This window comes from Stegostoma tigrinum, chromosome 4 (assembly GCF_030684315.1).
Source record: "Stegostoma tigrinum isolate sSteTig4 chromosome 4, sSteTig4.hap1, whole genome shotgun sequence".
In the NCBI taxonomy this organism is placed as follows: domain Eukaryota; kingdom Metazoa; phylum Chordata; class Chondrichthyes; order Orectolobiformes; family Stegostomatidae; genus Stegostoma; species Stegostoma tigrinum.
In genome coordinates, this window is record NC_081357.1 from 84811178 (window position 1) to 84825463 (window position 14286).

At 43.3% G+C, this 14286-nt stretch overlaps 1 protein-coding gene across 2 annotated transcripts in view; it reads right to left on the bottom strand.

Annotated features, from left to right (window-relative positions):
• LOC125452853 (collagen alpha-1(XXII) chain-like) overlaps nucleotides 1-14286 on the bottom strand; it is a 444116-nt gene that overhangs the window by 158616 nt on the left and 271214 nt on the right. For both annotated transcript variants that reach the window (XM_059645502.1, XM_059645503.1), the window contains 2 exons: nucleotides 8166-8228; nucleotides 8014-8067 (listed from right to left, as the gene is read on the bottom strand). In XM_059645502.1, the coding sequence (XP_059501485.1) occupies nucleotides 8014-8067; nucleotides 8166-8228 (117 nt within the window). The remainder of the gene's footprint in view (nucleotides 1-8013; nucleotides 8068-8165; nucleotides 8229-14286) is intronic.

Sequence of the window (14286 nt, forward strand, 5' to 3'; positions counted from 1 at the left end):
ATCCTCAGAGGCATGCTTTTTACAATGGAAGCAAAGCTGAAATAAGACACCTTTGGACATTGGCCCTTCCAGTAAGGTAAGCTGTAGCTCACACTATTATAGATTATAGACATTTTCACACCTGAGACAAAGCAACACCAAAGAGGAAACTGCCAGCATTTTTTAAAATCCATGCTTATTTCCCTTATCTAATTGCCCCAAAAAAGTTGTGATGAGTTGCCTTCACGAGCCGCTGCAATCCATGTGCTATAAGTACCCCACGATGTTGTTTTTCAGCAGCAACTTAAAGGAACTTACTGGGTTGTAAAGCCGTTTCAGAGGGCAGTTAAGACTCATTCCCATTGCAGTGGGTCTGCAGTCACATGTAGGTCAGTCCAAGTAAAGAGGGCAGATTTCCTTCCTTAAAGGGCATTTGAGAACTGGATGGGTTTTTCCTACAATCTGCGGGTTTCATGGTTATTATAATAAGAATAACATTTTATCCCAGATTAATTAACTGAATTCAAATTACTACAGCTATTTCAGTGGGATTTGAAATCATTGAAATCATAGATAGAGTCGATAGCCAGAGACTATTTCCCAGGGCAGAAATGGCTAGCACGAGGGGTCATAGTTTTAAGCTGGTTGGTGGAAAGTATAGAGGGGATGTCAGAGGCAGGTTCTTTACGCAGAGAGTTGTGAGAGCATGGAATGCGTTGCCAGCAGCAGTTGTGGAAGCAAGGTCATTGGGGTCATTTAAGAGACTGCTGGACATGCATATGGTCACAGAAATTTGAGGGTGCATCCATGAGGATCAATGGTCGGCACAACATTGTGGGCTGAAGGGCCTGTTCTGTGCTGTACTGTTCTATGTTCTATGTTCTATGTTCTATGTTTTCAGAGTATTAGTCTGGATCTCTTGGATTTGAATGTAATATTAGAATTACAATGTGAAAGGGGATGACCATAAGACCATAAGACATAGGAGTGGAAGTAAGGCCATTCGGCCCATCAAGTCCACTCTGCTATTTAAATCACGGCTGATGGGCATTTCAACTCCACTTCCCTGCACTCTTCCCGTAGCCCTTGATTCCTTCTGAGATCAAGAATTTGTCGTTCTCTGCTTTGAAGGCATCTAACGTCCCGACCTCCACTGCACTCTATGGCAATGAATTCCACAAGCCCACCACTCTCTGGCTGAAGAAATGTCATCTCATTTCAGTTTTAAATTTACCCCCTCTAATTTTAAGGCTGTGCCCACGGGTCCTAGTCTCCCTGCCTAACGGAAACAACTTCCTAGAGTCCACCCCTTCTAAACCATATATTATCTTGTAATGCATAGAAATTAGAGGAAACTACACCAGAGTTAGAAATTCATCGAGGGCATATTTAGAAATTTGGTCCATCTGGTGTTGGAGTTATCACGTGAGGGCAGTTTGGACTTGTTGGACCTGAACCAACTAGAGTTTGAAGGAACAAGAGGTGGCTCTGAGAGGGATTGTGAGGGCGAAGGTGGAGATAGTTAAAATGCAGGACCTCGAGGGTAGTAATCTCAGGATTATTTTCTGTTCTACATGCTAGTGAGAGAAGGAAAAGGAGGATAGGGAAAATGAACACGTGGCTGAGGAGCCGGTGCAGGAGTGCACTATTTGATTCATTGGGATCCCTTCCGGGGCAGAAGTGACCTGAACTAGACAGGCGGGTGGCACCTGAACTGTAGAAGAGCCAATATTCTAGTTGGGAGATATGCTAGAGCTACCCCAAAGGGCTTAAACTAGCCTGGCTGGAGAGGATGGGGTAGGTGGGGGTGGTGTGGCCTTAACAGTGCTGACACAAAAGAGAGTGTTGAGGCCGGTATAGAAGTTAAAGAGACCAAGTTAAAAACACAAGGTAGGCGAGAGCTCAGCAGGTAACAAGGGGAGACAGATGAATTAAACTGAATTTTGCGAAGGCTATTCGGGTGGGTTTAAACTAATTCAGCAGGGGGTTGGGCACCAAAATTGTAGTTCGACTATAGAAAAGGTTGAGAGTAGGGTGGTCCGAAATAAAGTTTCAGGGAAGCAAGATGGCAAGCAAGACATTGGTTTGAAGTGTGTCTACTTCAATGCCAGGAGTGTCCGGAATAAGGTGGGTGAACTTGCAGCATGGGTTAGTACCTGGGACTTCGATGTTGTGGCCATTTCGATCACATGGATAGAGCAGGGACAGGAATGGTTGTTGCAGGTTCCGGGATTTAGATGTTTCAGTAAGAACAGAGAAGATGGTGAAAGGGGCGGAAGTGTGGTATTGTTGGTCAAGGACAGTATTACAGTTGCAGAAAGGATGTTTGGGGACTCGTCAACTGAAGTAGTATGGGTTGAGGTTAGAAACAGGAAAGGAGAGGTCACCCTGTTGGGAGTTTTCTATAGGCCTCCAAATAGTTCCAGAGATGTAGAGGAAAGGATAGCAAAGATGATTCTCGATAGGAGTGAGACAGACAGAGTAGTTGCCATGGGAGACTTCAACTTTCCAAATATTGACTGGGAACACTATAGTTCGAGTACTATACATGGGTCAGTTTTTGTCCAGTGTGTGCAGGAGGGCTTCCTGACACAGTATGTAGACAGGCCAACAAGGGGCGAAGCCACATTAGATTTGGTCTGGGTAATGAGCCTGGCCGGGTGTTAGATTTGGAAGTAGGTGAGCGCTTTGGTGATAGCGATCACAATTCTGTTATGTTTACTTTAGTGATGGAAAGGGATAGGTGTATACCACTGGGCAAGAGTTATAGCTGGGGGAAAGGCAATTACGATGAGATTAGGCAAGATTTAGGGAGCATAGGATGGGGAAGGAAACTGCAGGGGGTGAGCACATTAGAAATGTGGAGCCTATTCAAGGAAAAGCTCCTGTGTGTCCTAGATAAGTATGTACCTGTCAGGCAGGGAGGAAGCTGTAGAGTGCGGGAGCAGTGGTTTACGAAGGAGGTAGAATTTCTGGTCAAGAGGAAGAAGAAGGCTTATGTTAGGATGAGATGTGAAGGCTCAGTTAGGGCACTTGAGGGCTACGAGTAGCCAGGAAAGACCTAAAGAGAGAGCTCAGAAGAGCCAGGAGGAGACATGAGAAGTTGTTGGCGGATTGGGTCAGGGTAAACCCTAAGGCTTTCTACAGGTATTTAAGGAATAAAAGAATGACTAAAGTAAGATTAGGCCCAATCAAGGATAGTAGTGGTAAGTTGTGTGTGGAGTCAGATGAGATAGGGGAAGCGCTAAATGAATATTTTTCAACAGTATTCACTCTAGAAAACGACAATGTTGTCGAGGAGAATACTGAGATACAGGCTACTAGACTAGGTGGGATTGAGGTTCACAAGGAAGAGGTATTAGAAATCCTTCAGAGGGTGAAGATAGATAAATCCCCTGGGCCAGATGGGATTTATCCTCGGATCCTCTGGGAAGCCAGGGAGGAGAGTGCCCAGCCTTTGGCATTGATCTTTAACTCGTCATTGTCTACAGGACTCGTGTCAGATGACTGGAGGATAGCGCATGTGGTTACCCTGTTCAAGAAGGGGAGTAGAGACAACCCTGGTAATTATAGACCAGTGAGCCTTACCTCAGTTGTTGGTAAAGTGTTGGAAAAGGTTATAAGGGATAGGATTTATAATCATCTCGAAAAGAATAAATTGATTAGGGATAGTCAGCATGGTTTTGTGAAGGGTAGGTCGTGACTCACAAACCTTATTGGGTTCTTTGAGAAGGTGACCAAACAGGTAGATGTGAGTAAACCAGTTGATGTGGTGTATATGGATTTCAGCAAGGCGTTCGATAAGGTTCCCCACAATAGGCTATTGTACAAAATGCGGAGGAATGGAATTGTGGGAGATATAGCAGTTTGGATCGGAAATTGGCTTGCTGAAAGAAGACAGAGGGTGGTAGTTGATGGGAAATGTTCATCCTGGAGATCAGTTACTAGTGGTGTACCGCAAGGGTTGGTGTTGCGTCCACTGCTGTTTGTCATTTTTATAAATGACCTGGATGAGGGCGTAGAAGGATGGGTTAGTAAATTTGCAGACGACACTAAGGTCGGTGGAGTTGTGGATAGTGACGAAGGATGCTGTAGGTTGCAGAGAGACATCGATAAGCTGCAGAGCTGGGCTGAGAGGTGGCAAATGGAGTTTAATGCAGACAAGTGTGAGGTGATGCACTTTGGTAGGAGTAACCAGAAGGCAAAGTACAGGGCTAATGGTAAGATTCTTAGTGGTGTAGATGAGCAGAGAGATCTCGGTGTCCATGTACACAGATCCTTGAAAGTTGCCACCCAGGTTGACAGGGCTGTTAAGAAGGCATACAGTGTTTTAGCTTTTATTAATAGACGGATCGAGTTCCAGAACCAAGAGGTTATGGTGAAGCTGTACAAAACTCTGGTGCGGCCGCACTTGGAGTATTGTGTACAGTTCTGGTCACCGCATTATAAGAAGGATGGAAGGATACCATTGCCTGGTATGGAGGGAAGGTCTTACGAGGAAAGGCTGAGGGACTTGAGGCTGTTTTCATTAGAGAGAAGAAGGTTGAGAGTGATTTAATTGAGACATATAAAATAATCAGAGGGTTAGATAGGGTGGATAGGGAGAGCCTTTTTCCTGGGATGGTGACGACGAGCACGAGGGCGCATAGCTTTAAATGGAGGGGTGAAAGATATAGGACAGATGTCAGAGGTAGTTTCTTTACTCAGAGAGTAGTAAGGGAATGGAACGCTTTGCCTGCAATGGTAGTAGATTCGGCAACTTTAGGTACATTTAAGTCTGCATTGGACAAGCATATGGACGTACATGGAATAGTGTAGGTTAGATGGGCTTCAGATCGGTATGACAGGTCGGCACAACATCGAGGGCCGAAGGGCCTGTACTGTGCTGTAATGTTCTATGTTCTATGTTCTATGAATTACTGCATTCATTTCAATTCAAGAGGCTTGGGAAGTAAGGCAAATGAACTCAGTGCATGGATGGGTACATGGGACTGAGATATCATAGCGATTACAGAAATGTGGTTAAGGGTGGGAGAGGACTGGAAGCTCAATATTCTGGGTCGAGATGCAATTGGAAGGATAGAAAGGAAGGCAAGAGAAGACAGGTGGCGTTTTCAATTTGGGAAAACATCATGGCAGTATTTGAAGAGCATTTTCCTAAGGGATCATCCACTGAGACTATATAGTGAAACTGAGAAATAAGAAGGGAGTGATCATTTTGATGAGATTGCACTACAAGCTCCCCAGAAGTCAGCAGGAAACTGAGAAGCAAATTTGTAAAGAGATCTTAGTTATCTGTAAGAATAATAGGGTGGTAATGGTAGCGGATTTTAACTTTCCAAACAGAGACTGCGACCATCATAGTGTTAAGGGCTTGGGCAGAGAGGAATTTGTTAGATGTGTTCAGGAAATCTTTCTCAATCAATATGTAGGTGCCCTTACTGGAGAAGGGGCAAAACTTGACTTACTTGGGAAATAAGACAGGGCAAATGATTGAGGTGCAAGTGGGGGTGCACTTTGGAATAAGTGACCACAATTCTATTATTTTTAAAACAGTTATGGACAAGGATAGATCTGGTCCACAATTTAAAGTTCTAAATTGGAGCAAGGCCAATTTTGATGTTGTTAGAGATTGACTGGAGGAGGCTGTTCGTAGGTCAAGGGACATCTAGCAAGTGGGAGGCTTTCAAAACAAGATAACGAGAGTTCAGGGTCACCATGTTACTGTCAGGGTAGAGAGCAAGGCAGGCAGGGGTAGGAAGTAAAGATGTTGAGACTCTGGTCAAGAAAAAGAACAAGGCAAATGTTAGGTGTGGATAGCTGGGGTCAAGTGAATTCCTTCAGGTGTGTAGCGAATGTAGAAGTACATTTAAGAGGAAAATCAGGAGGGCTAAAAGGGGACATAAGATGGCTTTTGACATAGGGTAAAAGAGAATTCCAAGAGATTCTACAAGTATCTTAAGGGCGAAAGAGGAACTAAGAGAGAACAGGCCGCTAAAAGATCAATGAGATTGTCTATGTGTGGAACCACAGAAAATGGGTAAGATCTTCAAGAAATATTTCTTGTGTGTATTTACTATAGAGAAAGGCATGGAAGCCAGGGAACTTAGGGAAACAAATGGTGATGTTTTGAAAAGAGTCTACATTATAGAAGAGTAGCTGCTCGAGGTGTTCAAAAACAAAAAATTAGATAAATCTCCAGAACACAACCAAGTACATCTCAGGACATCATGGAAAGCTAGGGAAGAAATTGTAGGGTCCTTAGCAGAGATATCTGTATCATTAACAACCATGGGTGCAGTGCCAAAAGACTGAAGGGTGGCAATTTTGTACCATTATTGAAGAAAGGCTGCAAGGAAAAGTCAGAGAACTACACACTGGTGAGCCTAATATCAGTTAGTGGTGCATAAGTTGTTGGAAGGGATTCTGAGACATGGGATCTACATACATTTGGAAAGGCAAGGATCGGTGCTGGGTCCACTGTTGTTCATCTTTTATATAAATTATTTGAATGAGGACACAGGAAGCATGGTTAATTAGTTCGCCAATGATATCAAAATTGCTGGTATCGTGGACAATGAAGAAGGTTATCTAAGAGTACAATGGGATCTTGATAAACTTGGCCAATGTGCCGAGGAGTGGCAGATGGAGTTTAATTCAGATATGTGCGAGGTGTTGCATTTTGGTAAGACAAACCAGGGCATGACTTAACCAGTTAATGGTAGGGTCCTGGGGAGTGTTGTCAGACAGAGAGACAGAGGGGTCCGGATACTTAGTTCCTTGAAAGTGTAGACAGGGTGGTGAAGAAGGTGTTTGTATGCTTGTCTTTATTGGTCAGAGCATTGAGTACAGGAGTTGGGACGTCATGTTACAACTTTAGGGGCGGCATGGTGGCTCAGTAGTTAGCACTGCAGCCTCACAGCGCCAGGGACCTGGGTTCAATTCTAGGCTTGGGCGACTGTCTGTGTGGAGTTTGCACATTTTCCCCGTGTCTGCGTGGGTTTCTTCCCCCTGTCCAAAGATGTGCAGGCTAGATGGGTTGGCCATGCTAAATTGCCCATAGTGTTCAGGGGTGTGTGGGTTATAGGGGGATGGGTCTAGGTGGGATGCTTCAGTGGGCGGTGTGGACTTGTTGGGCCGAAGGTCCTGTTTCCACACTGTAGGGAATCTAATCTAATATAAGACATTGGTAAGGCAATATTTGGAGTACTGTGTACAATTCCGGGTATCCTGCTATATGAAGGCTGTTAGTAAATTTGGAACAGGTGCAAAAAAGATTTACAGGGACGTTACTGAGACTGGAGTGTTTGAGTTATGAGGATAGGCTGCATAGGCTGGACTTTTTTGTCTGAAGGGTACGAGGCTGAATGGTGAACATAGAGTGATTTATAAAATCACGAGGGATATAAACAAGGTATTATCTATAAGGTATTATCAACTTAAATGTATGCCTTCTGGTTTTGGACTCCCCTCCCTTGGTAGGTATTAAATGATGCAGGAAGCTTCAGAGACTGAATGGTCTAATCCTGCTCTGAATTTGCATATTTGTACAAATGTTTGTATTTACTGTCCCCATGCAGCAAAAAACTGAAATGTTTCTCCTCACACATCATGGGGCTTTAGTTAGAGTTATTGGCTCCCCTTGTGGCTCCTGCACAACAAACTTACAACAAACTATAAGACATAGAGACAGAACAGGCCACTCAGCTCATCAAGTCTACTCTGCCATTCAATTAAATCATGGTTGATCTGATAATCTTCAACTCCATATTATTCCCTTTCCCCAATAATCCTTGACTGCTCAATTAATATTTGTCTACCACAGTCTTTAATAAACTTAATAATCCAGCTTTGACAGCCCATTGCAGTTAAATAATTCCACAGGTTTCCTAATCTGAGAGAGAAGAAATTCATTCTCATTTCTGACTTCCCCTTAATCTGAGATAATGCCCTCTGGTCTTTAACTCTTCCACAAGAGAATCAACATTTTTGGGTCTCCAGGCAGTCCCTGGGTTTTGTAGGTGACATCCTTACCTTTGTTCCTTTTTCTCCTTTCGCACCAGGGGGGCCTACTGGTTCAGACACACCCTATGACAGTAAAATTCAGGAAGTTAGTGAATACCTACCTAGATACAGATTCATTTTGCAAAATGGTTGAAGCCCACCTGTCAATTCAAAACACTTACAGGTTCTCCCTTTGTTCCTTTCATGCCATTCTGGCCAGGATGGCCTGGATCTCCTCTGTAACCCTGGAAAACATGGCTACCATTATCATTTACTTGGATGGGCCATACATTGGATTACATTTACATAATAAGATACAAATTAGGATTAGGAACAAGCAGTCAGTCCCCACAAACCTGCTCTGCCATTCAATCAAATTATGGCGTATCTGATTGTAACTTAAATCCTCTGTTTTACCACCCCGATAACCTTTCAGACCCTTGCTTATAAAAAATCTGCCTACTGGGGTGGCACGGTGGCTCAGTAGTTAGCACTGCAGCCTCACAGCGCCAGGGACCCGGGTTTGATTCCAGCCTCGGAAAAATGTCTGTGCGGAGTTTGCACATTCTCCCTGTGTATGCATGGGTTTCCTCCGGGTGCTCCGGTTTACTCCCACAGACCAAAGATGTGCAGGCTAGGTGGATAGCCCATGCTAAATTGTCCGTAGTGTTCAGGGGTGTGTGGGTTATAGGGGAATGTGTCTGGGTGGGATGTTTCAAGGGGCGGTGTGGACTTGTTGGGCCGAAGTGCCTGTTTCCACACTGTAGGAGTCTAATCTAAAAAAAATCTAATTCTGTCCTTAAAAAACATTGCGGGACTCTTCTTTCACCATCTTTTCAGGAAAAAGGTAAAACTAATATTGGACTCAAAATATAAACTCTGTCACTGGTGGGATTGTCTGTAAGGGCCCTGATGTTTCAGATCCCAAACTTTATCCGAGGGTGTGGACGGTGCCTGTGAGAGACTTCTTTTAACATGGGGAAATTGTTGCGCATCAACTACCACAAGGGCTCAGCAGTGTAAGGTCTCGGTGAAGTGGCGAGGGGGGTCCAAGGCAAGCCAAGACCAGGCACTGCTGTATGGCCTTAGTTTGCCTGAATGGAGTACAAATCCATGTTAATGCATCACCTGACACATCATGCGTTCTTATCTTCTGCAGTAACCTATGGAACCTTATCAAATGCCTTCAAGAAAGCCAAATACCTTACATCTACTGTCTCATACTTATCTATCAACCTTATTATGTTCTTAAGGGACTCTAGTAAATTTGTCAACTTGTTTTCCCTTTCATAAATCCATATTGACTCTGCTGGTGTGCGATGATTTTCCAAATGTCTCGTTACTACCTCCTAATAGTATTCCTGCATTTCCACTGTTAGAGATGTTCGGCCAACTGCTCTATACTTTTGCGCTTTTTGTCTCCATCCTTTTTTGAGTAGTAGTATGACATTTGTGGTTTTCCAACATTGGTATCTTTTCAACATCACATGAATTTTGGAGGATTATAACTAATGTGTCCATTATCTCTGCAACCACTTCTTTTAGCCCCCAGAATGCAGGCCATCAGCTCCAGGAAAATGATCAGCGTTTAGTCCCATGAGTTTCCTGCATATCTGTAGTGATTCTGATTGCTCCTCCTTTCTTTTTGCCTCTTAATTTTCTGCTGTTCTTGGGATTTTTTCTGTGTTTCTATTATGAAAACCAGCTTAAAATACTTACAAAACCTCCGCCATTTCTTTGTTTCACATTAATACCCCAGTCTCACCCTAAGGGCTAATGCTGACTTTAGCTATTCTTATCATTTTTTTATATACCTGTCAAAGCTTTCACCACCTTTTAAAAATACATTTTATGGATTTCCTCACATACTCTAGTTTCTAAATTTTCCCAATCTTCTGTCTTACTATTAAATTTCCTAGTATTATATACCATATTACTAGGGGGAGAGAGAAAAAGAGAGAGAGAGATCGACGAAGAACAGAGTTATTCAGTGAGCTGGAGTAAAGGAGAGAAGGGGAAAGGTAGACTAAAAGACAGAATGAATTAAAATCAGGGAAAGTGGGAGAGAGGAAGGGAAAGGAGAGGGGATGAAGGACAGTGAGGGAAAGATAGAAAGAGGAAGAAGTGCAGTCAATAAAGAAAAAAACAAGAGGTTTGTTTTTGTTGCTAATTTCACTCATAAAAATGCTGAAATGGCCGGTGAAAAGGTAACTTCACATGAAGGCACTGTTGGGTGCTTCTCAAAGTGGATGCTGACAGGCCACTTAAAAAGTGTTGAAGGAATTATTTTATTCCAGTCAGAGAGGTGGGAGATCACAGATGATGTGATGCCAGGAATCACACGGAAAACATAGCAGCAAACCTTCATCCCGTGATACTCCCATCATGTTTTAAACATTTTAAACATTTTAAAATTGTGTGCCCTGGAATGACTGAATTCTCACTAAATTCTCAATCAATAAAGCGCTGGGGAGCTTGACCTGAATTAAAGGACGATTCCATGTCAGTCACTTCTCTGACACTGGGAAGCAATATTTCGATGTTTCCTGTGGGGGTCCTATCTGTGGGTCATTTGGTTGACAAATGGAAGCCTAGTGTGTGAAAAACCTGCTTGACAAGGCCAAAGCCGATGAGATCTGGGAATTATAGTGGGGAATTCTTGCTGGTGTGTGTGTGTGTGTGTGTGTGTGTGTGTGTGTGTGTGTGTGTGTGTGTGTGTGTGTGTGTGTGTGTGTGTGTGTGTGTGTGTGTGTGTGTGTGTGTGAGAATTCATGTAGGAGCTGTTAATCTGTCTAATCAGGGACCTCTGACTGACAATTTGACAGGGGTGTCAAAGGTTCTGCTCACTCTGAGAGCTGGCTCTGAGGAAGCCAGATCAATGTCAAGTACTAGGCACGCGTAAATGAAGGGTAAGTTAGTGATGGTATATTGGCCTCTTGTGGATCTGCAGATGTTTCATTACCATGCTGGGTAACATCATCAGTGCAGCCTCTGATGAAGCGTCGGTGTGATTTCCCACCTGGTTTTTAAACACTGGAGTTCGTTGAGCTGGACTGCTTCATTTCCGCTTTTCCTTTGCAGTGGAGTGTTTATGGGGTCGAGTTCTATGTGTTTATTAATGGCTTTCTTTGTGGAGTGCCAGGCTTCTAGGAATTCCTGTGCCTGCTTCTGCTTAGCTTGTCCCAGGATTTTAGTGTTGTCCCAGTCGAATTGGTGGTTCTCCTTATCTCAATCCACATGGATAAGGAGAACCATCAATTTGACTGTGACAACACCAAAATCCTGAGATAAACTAAACAGAGACAGGCACAGGAATTCCTAGAAGCCTGGTACTCGACGAAGAAAGCCATTAACTCAAACCCACTACAAAGGGAAACTGGAAGTGAGGCGTTCCAGCTCAGTGGACTCCAGAGTTTAAAAACCAGGTGGGAATACACACCAATGCTTCGTCAGAGGTTGTATTTGTGTGTGTTTGGGGTGCGGGTTAGGGAGATGGGGGTGGTGGCAAAGTGATGTGCATTACTAGTCAGGGGAAGCAGATAATGGTTAGAAGGGGAGGGTTATCCAATGCTGAAGTGGAGGGAGCAGAGAGAGCAGCCAGGTGGTGTGACTGAATAGGTGGGTGGGTGTGGACTGAATGACTTGTGGGCCCTGGAGCTCACAATTTATTCTTCTTGATGTATAAGCAGACCTGCAAATACACTGGCTTGGCAGGCTAGGCCCTTATCATCTTTTGAGATACCCAGCTTCCCCAGGATGGGAAAGCCAGCCAATCTGTGAATGCATTATGGATGTAACTACAGCACAAGGACTGCAGTGGATCAGTGGCAGCTAACCTACTTTCTTCACGGCAACTAGGGATAGCCAATAAATGCTGGTCAGCCATCAAAACCCATGTGTCATAGATGAATTTTTAAAAAGTAACTGAAGGTAACTACTACATTTCAAGAAGGAAAACTCATTATAATATGTATTTGGAAATCTCGCCTTCTTCAAGCAAGTGTACTGCAAACCCTTTAACTAGCCTTGGTTATAGAGTGATTGAACTAAAAGCACAGAAACAGACCCTTCTCACTAACTTGTCCACCCCGACCAGGCATTTGCCTGTGTTTAGCTCATATCCCTTTAAACCGTTCCTATCCATATATCTGTCCAAATATCTTTTACATGTTGTAATTGTACTTGCCTCTACCAATTCCCCTGCAGCTTCTGTGTGAAAAAGTTGCCCCTCAGATCCTTTTTAAATCTTTTCCCTCTAGTTTTTGATTCCCCTGTCCTGAGGAAAAGAGGATGGCTACTCATCTTATCCGTGTCGCTCATAAATTTATAAACATCTATAAGATCACTCCTCAGCCTCCTACGCTTCAGGGGAAAATGTCCTAGCCTATCTAGCCTCTCCCAATAATTCAAATCCTCCAGTATTTTTTGAAGTAGGGTCTAGGCCTGAAACATCAGCTTTCCTGCTCCTCTGATGCTGCTTGGCCTGTTGTGTTCATCCAGTTCTACACCTTGTTATCTCAGTATTTTTAACATCATTGTTAATCTTTTTTTGCATCCTTTCCAGTTTAATAATAAGTTAAAACTAGAGTGGACAGATTTGAGGCCATTCATTTTTGGGTTTTAAGACTCAGTCCAAAATAATTAATACCCACAACATTGCTGTCGTATTGTGAGGCTTCACAAATTTACTGCCTTTTCCCCTGCCTCAAAGAAAAATGTAGCTTTGTACGAATTGGGCACTCCTTTGAATAGCATGCCTATAAAATATATCATTTACGAAGCACAAGCACGGAATGTGAAGTCAAAAGTCCAACATTTGTCCTCTGTACTCCTAACCCCACCTTTGAAAATTTTGCTGGGACAAGTACTCAGGTGATGTGAGTAATGCAGAGCCACCAGGAGGTGGCAACTAATCATTGCTTTAGAGTTGATTCAGAATCCCTAACTCAGGACATGACAGGCATCAAAATGTTTATTGAAGCAAATCCTGCAAAATGCAGGCGATTACTGAACAGATCAGGTACGACAGAAATACACAGGATATGAATTAGCAGTGGTTGAGCTGCGCAATGTTGTTTATTTATACAATTTTTGAAGAGGAACCAAGGTCCAGCTACTATGATTAACACAGTTAACAACAACAACAACAACTTGTATTTATATAGCACTTTGACATAAAATCCCAATGTTCTTCTCTGGTGTAATTAAAAAAGCAAAAATGTGACCCCACACCACAAAGGGAGACCTTAGGTCAGGTAGCCAAAGCTTGGTCGGAGGGATGCATTAGAAGGATTGGCTTGAAGGTGAAAATTGGGTTAGAAAGCTGGAGGGATGTAGGGAGGGAGTTTCAGAGTTTGAGATCCAGCCAGCTGAAGGCATGATGACTAGTAGTGGAGCAATTACAATCAGGTTGCTTGAGAGGCCAGAATGAGAGGAACACCAATACCTCAGAAGATTGTAGTGTCGGAAGAGATTACAGAGAAAGGGAGGGCTCAGGCCATATGATTTGAAAACAAGACTCACATATGTGGATAACAAGGTATTGAGCTGGATGAACACAATAGTCCAGGCAGTATCAGAGGAGCAGGAAAGCTGACATTTCAGGTCATTTCAGAACGAAACGTAGGCTCTCCTGCTCCGCTGATGCTGCCTGGCCTGCTGTGTTCATCCAGCTTTACACCTTACCTCAGACTCTCCAGCATCGGCAGTTCCTACTATCTCTCACATTTGTGGATAATGTTCTGAAAATGGACACAAGGAATCTTACAAAATGGCTTGCGGAAGGCTCAAGACTTCTCAGAAGGAATCAACTGCAGCCAAAGCAGCCAATCTGAATTTTTTTTTGTACAATTGAACGGTTTCAGGACATTTCCCAGGGAACTTTCAAATAGTCTGAAGACTCAAAAGCTTCTGTAGTAGTGATTAGAAAAAATACAAAAAATATCAGCACAAATAATTTTGCACTCTGGAAAGATTCTGACAAATAGGGGTGGCTAGTACATCTCTCAATCTGTAACTCATAAAGGGATCATCTGGTCACTTTCATATTGCTGTATGTGAGGATGGTGCAAAACTGGTTGTTTGTTTGTGAGGCAAATAGTTACACTTCAAAAAGAGCTGTAAATTGCTGTCTGGTAGGTGTGAAAAGTGCTGTTTAAATGCAAATCTGCCTTTCTTTCAACAGCATCAGTTTTTCACCTTGACTGTGGTTTTGGAGCTTTGCAACACTCACTCCCTCTGACAATGCACTGACAAAAGCTTGCAAATAATGAAAGAAGAAAGCTCCTTATACATCAACTTTCT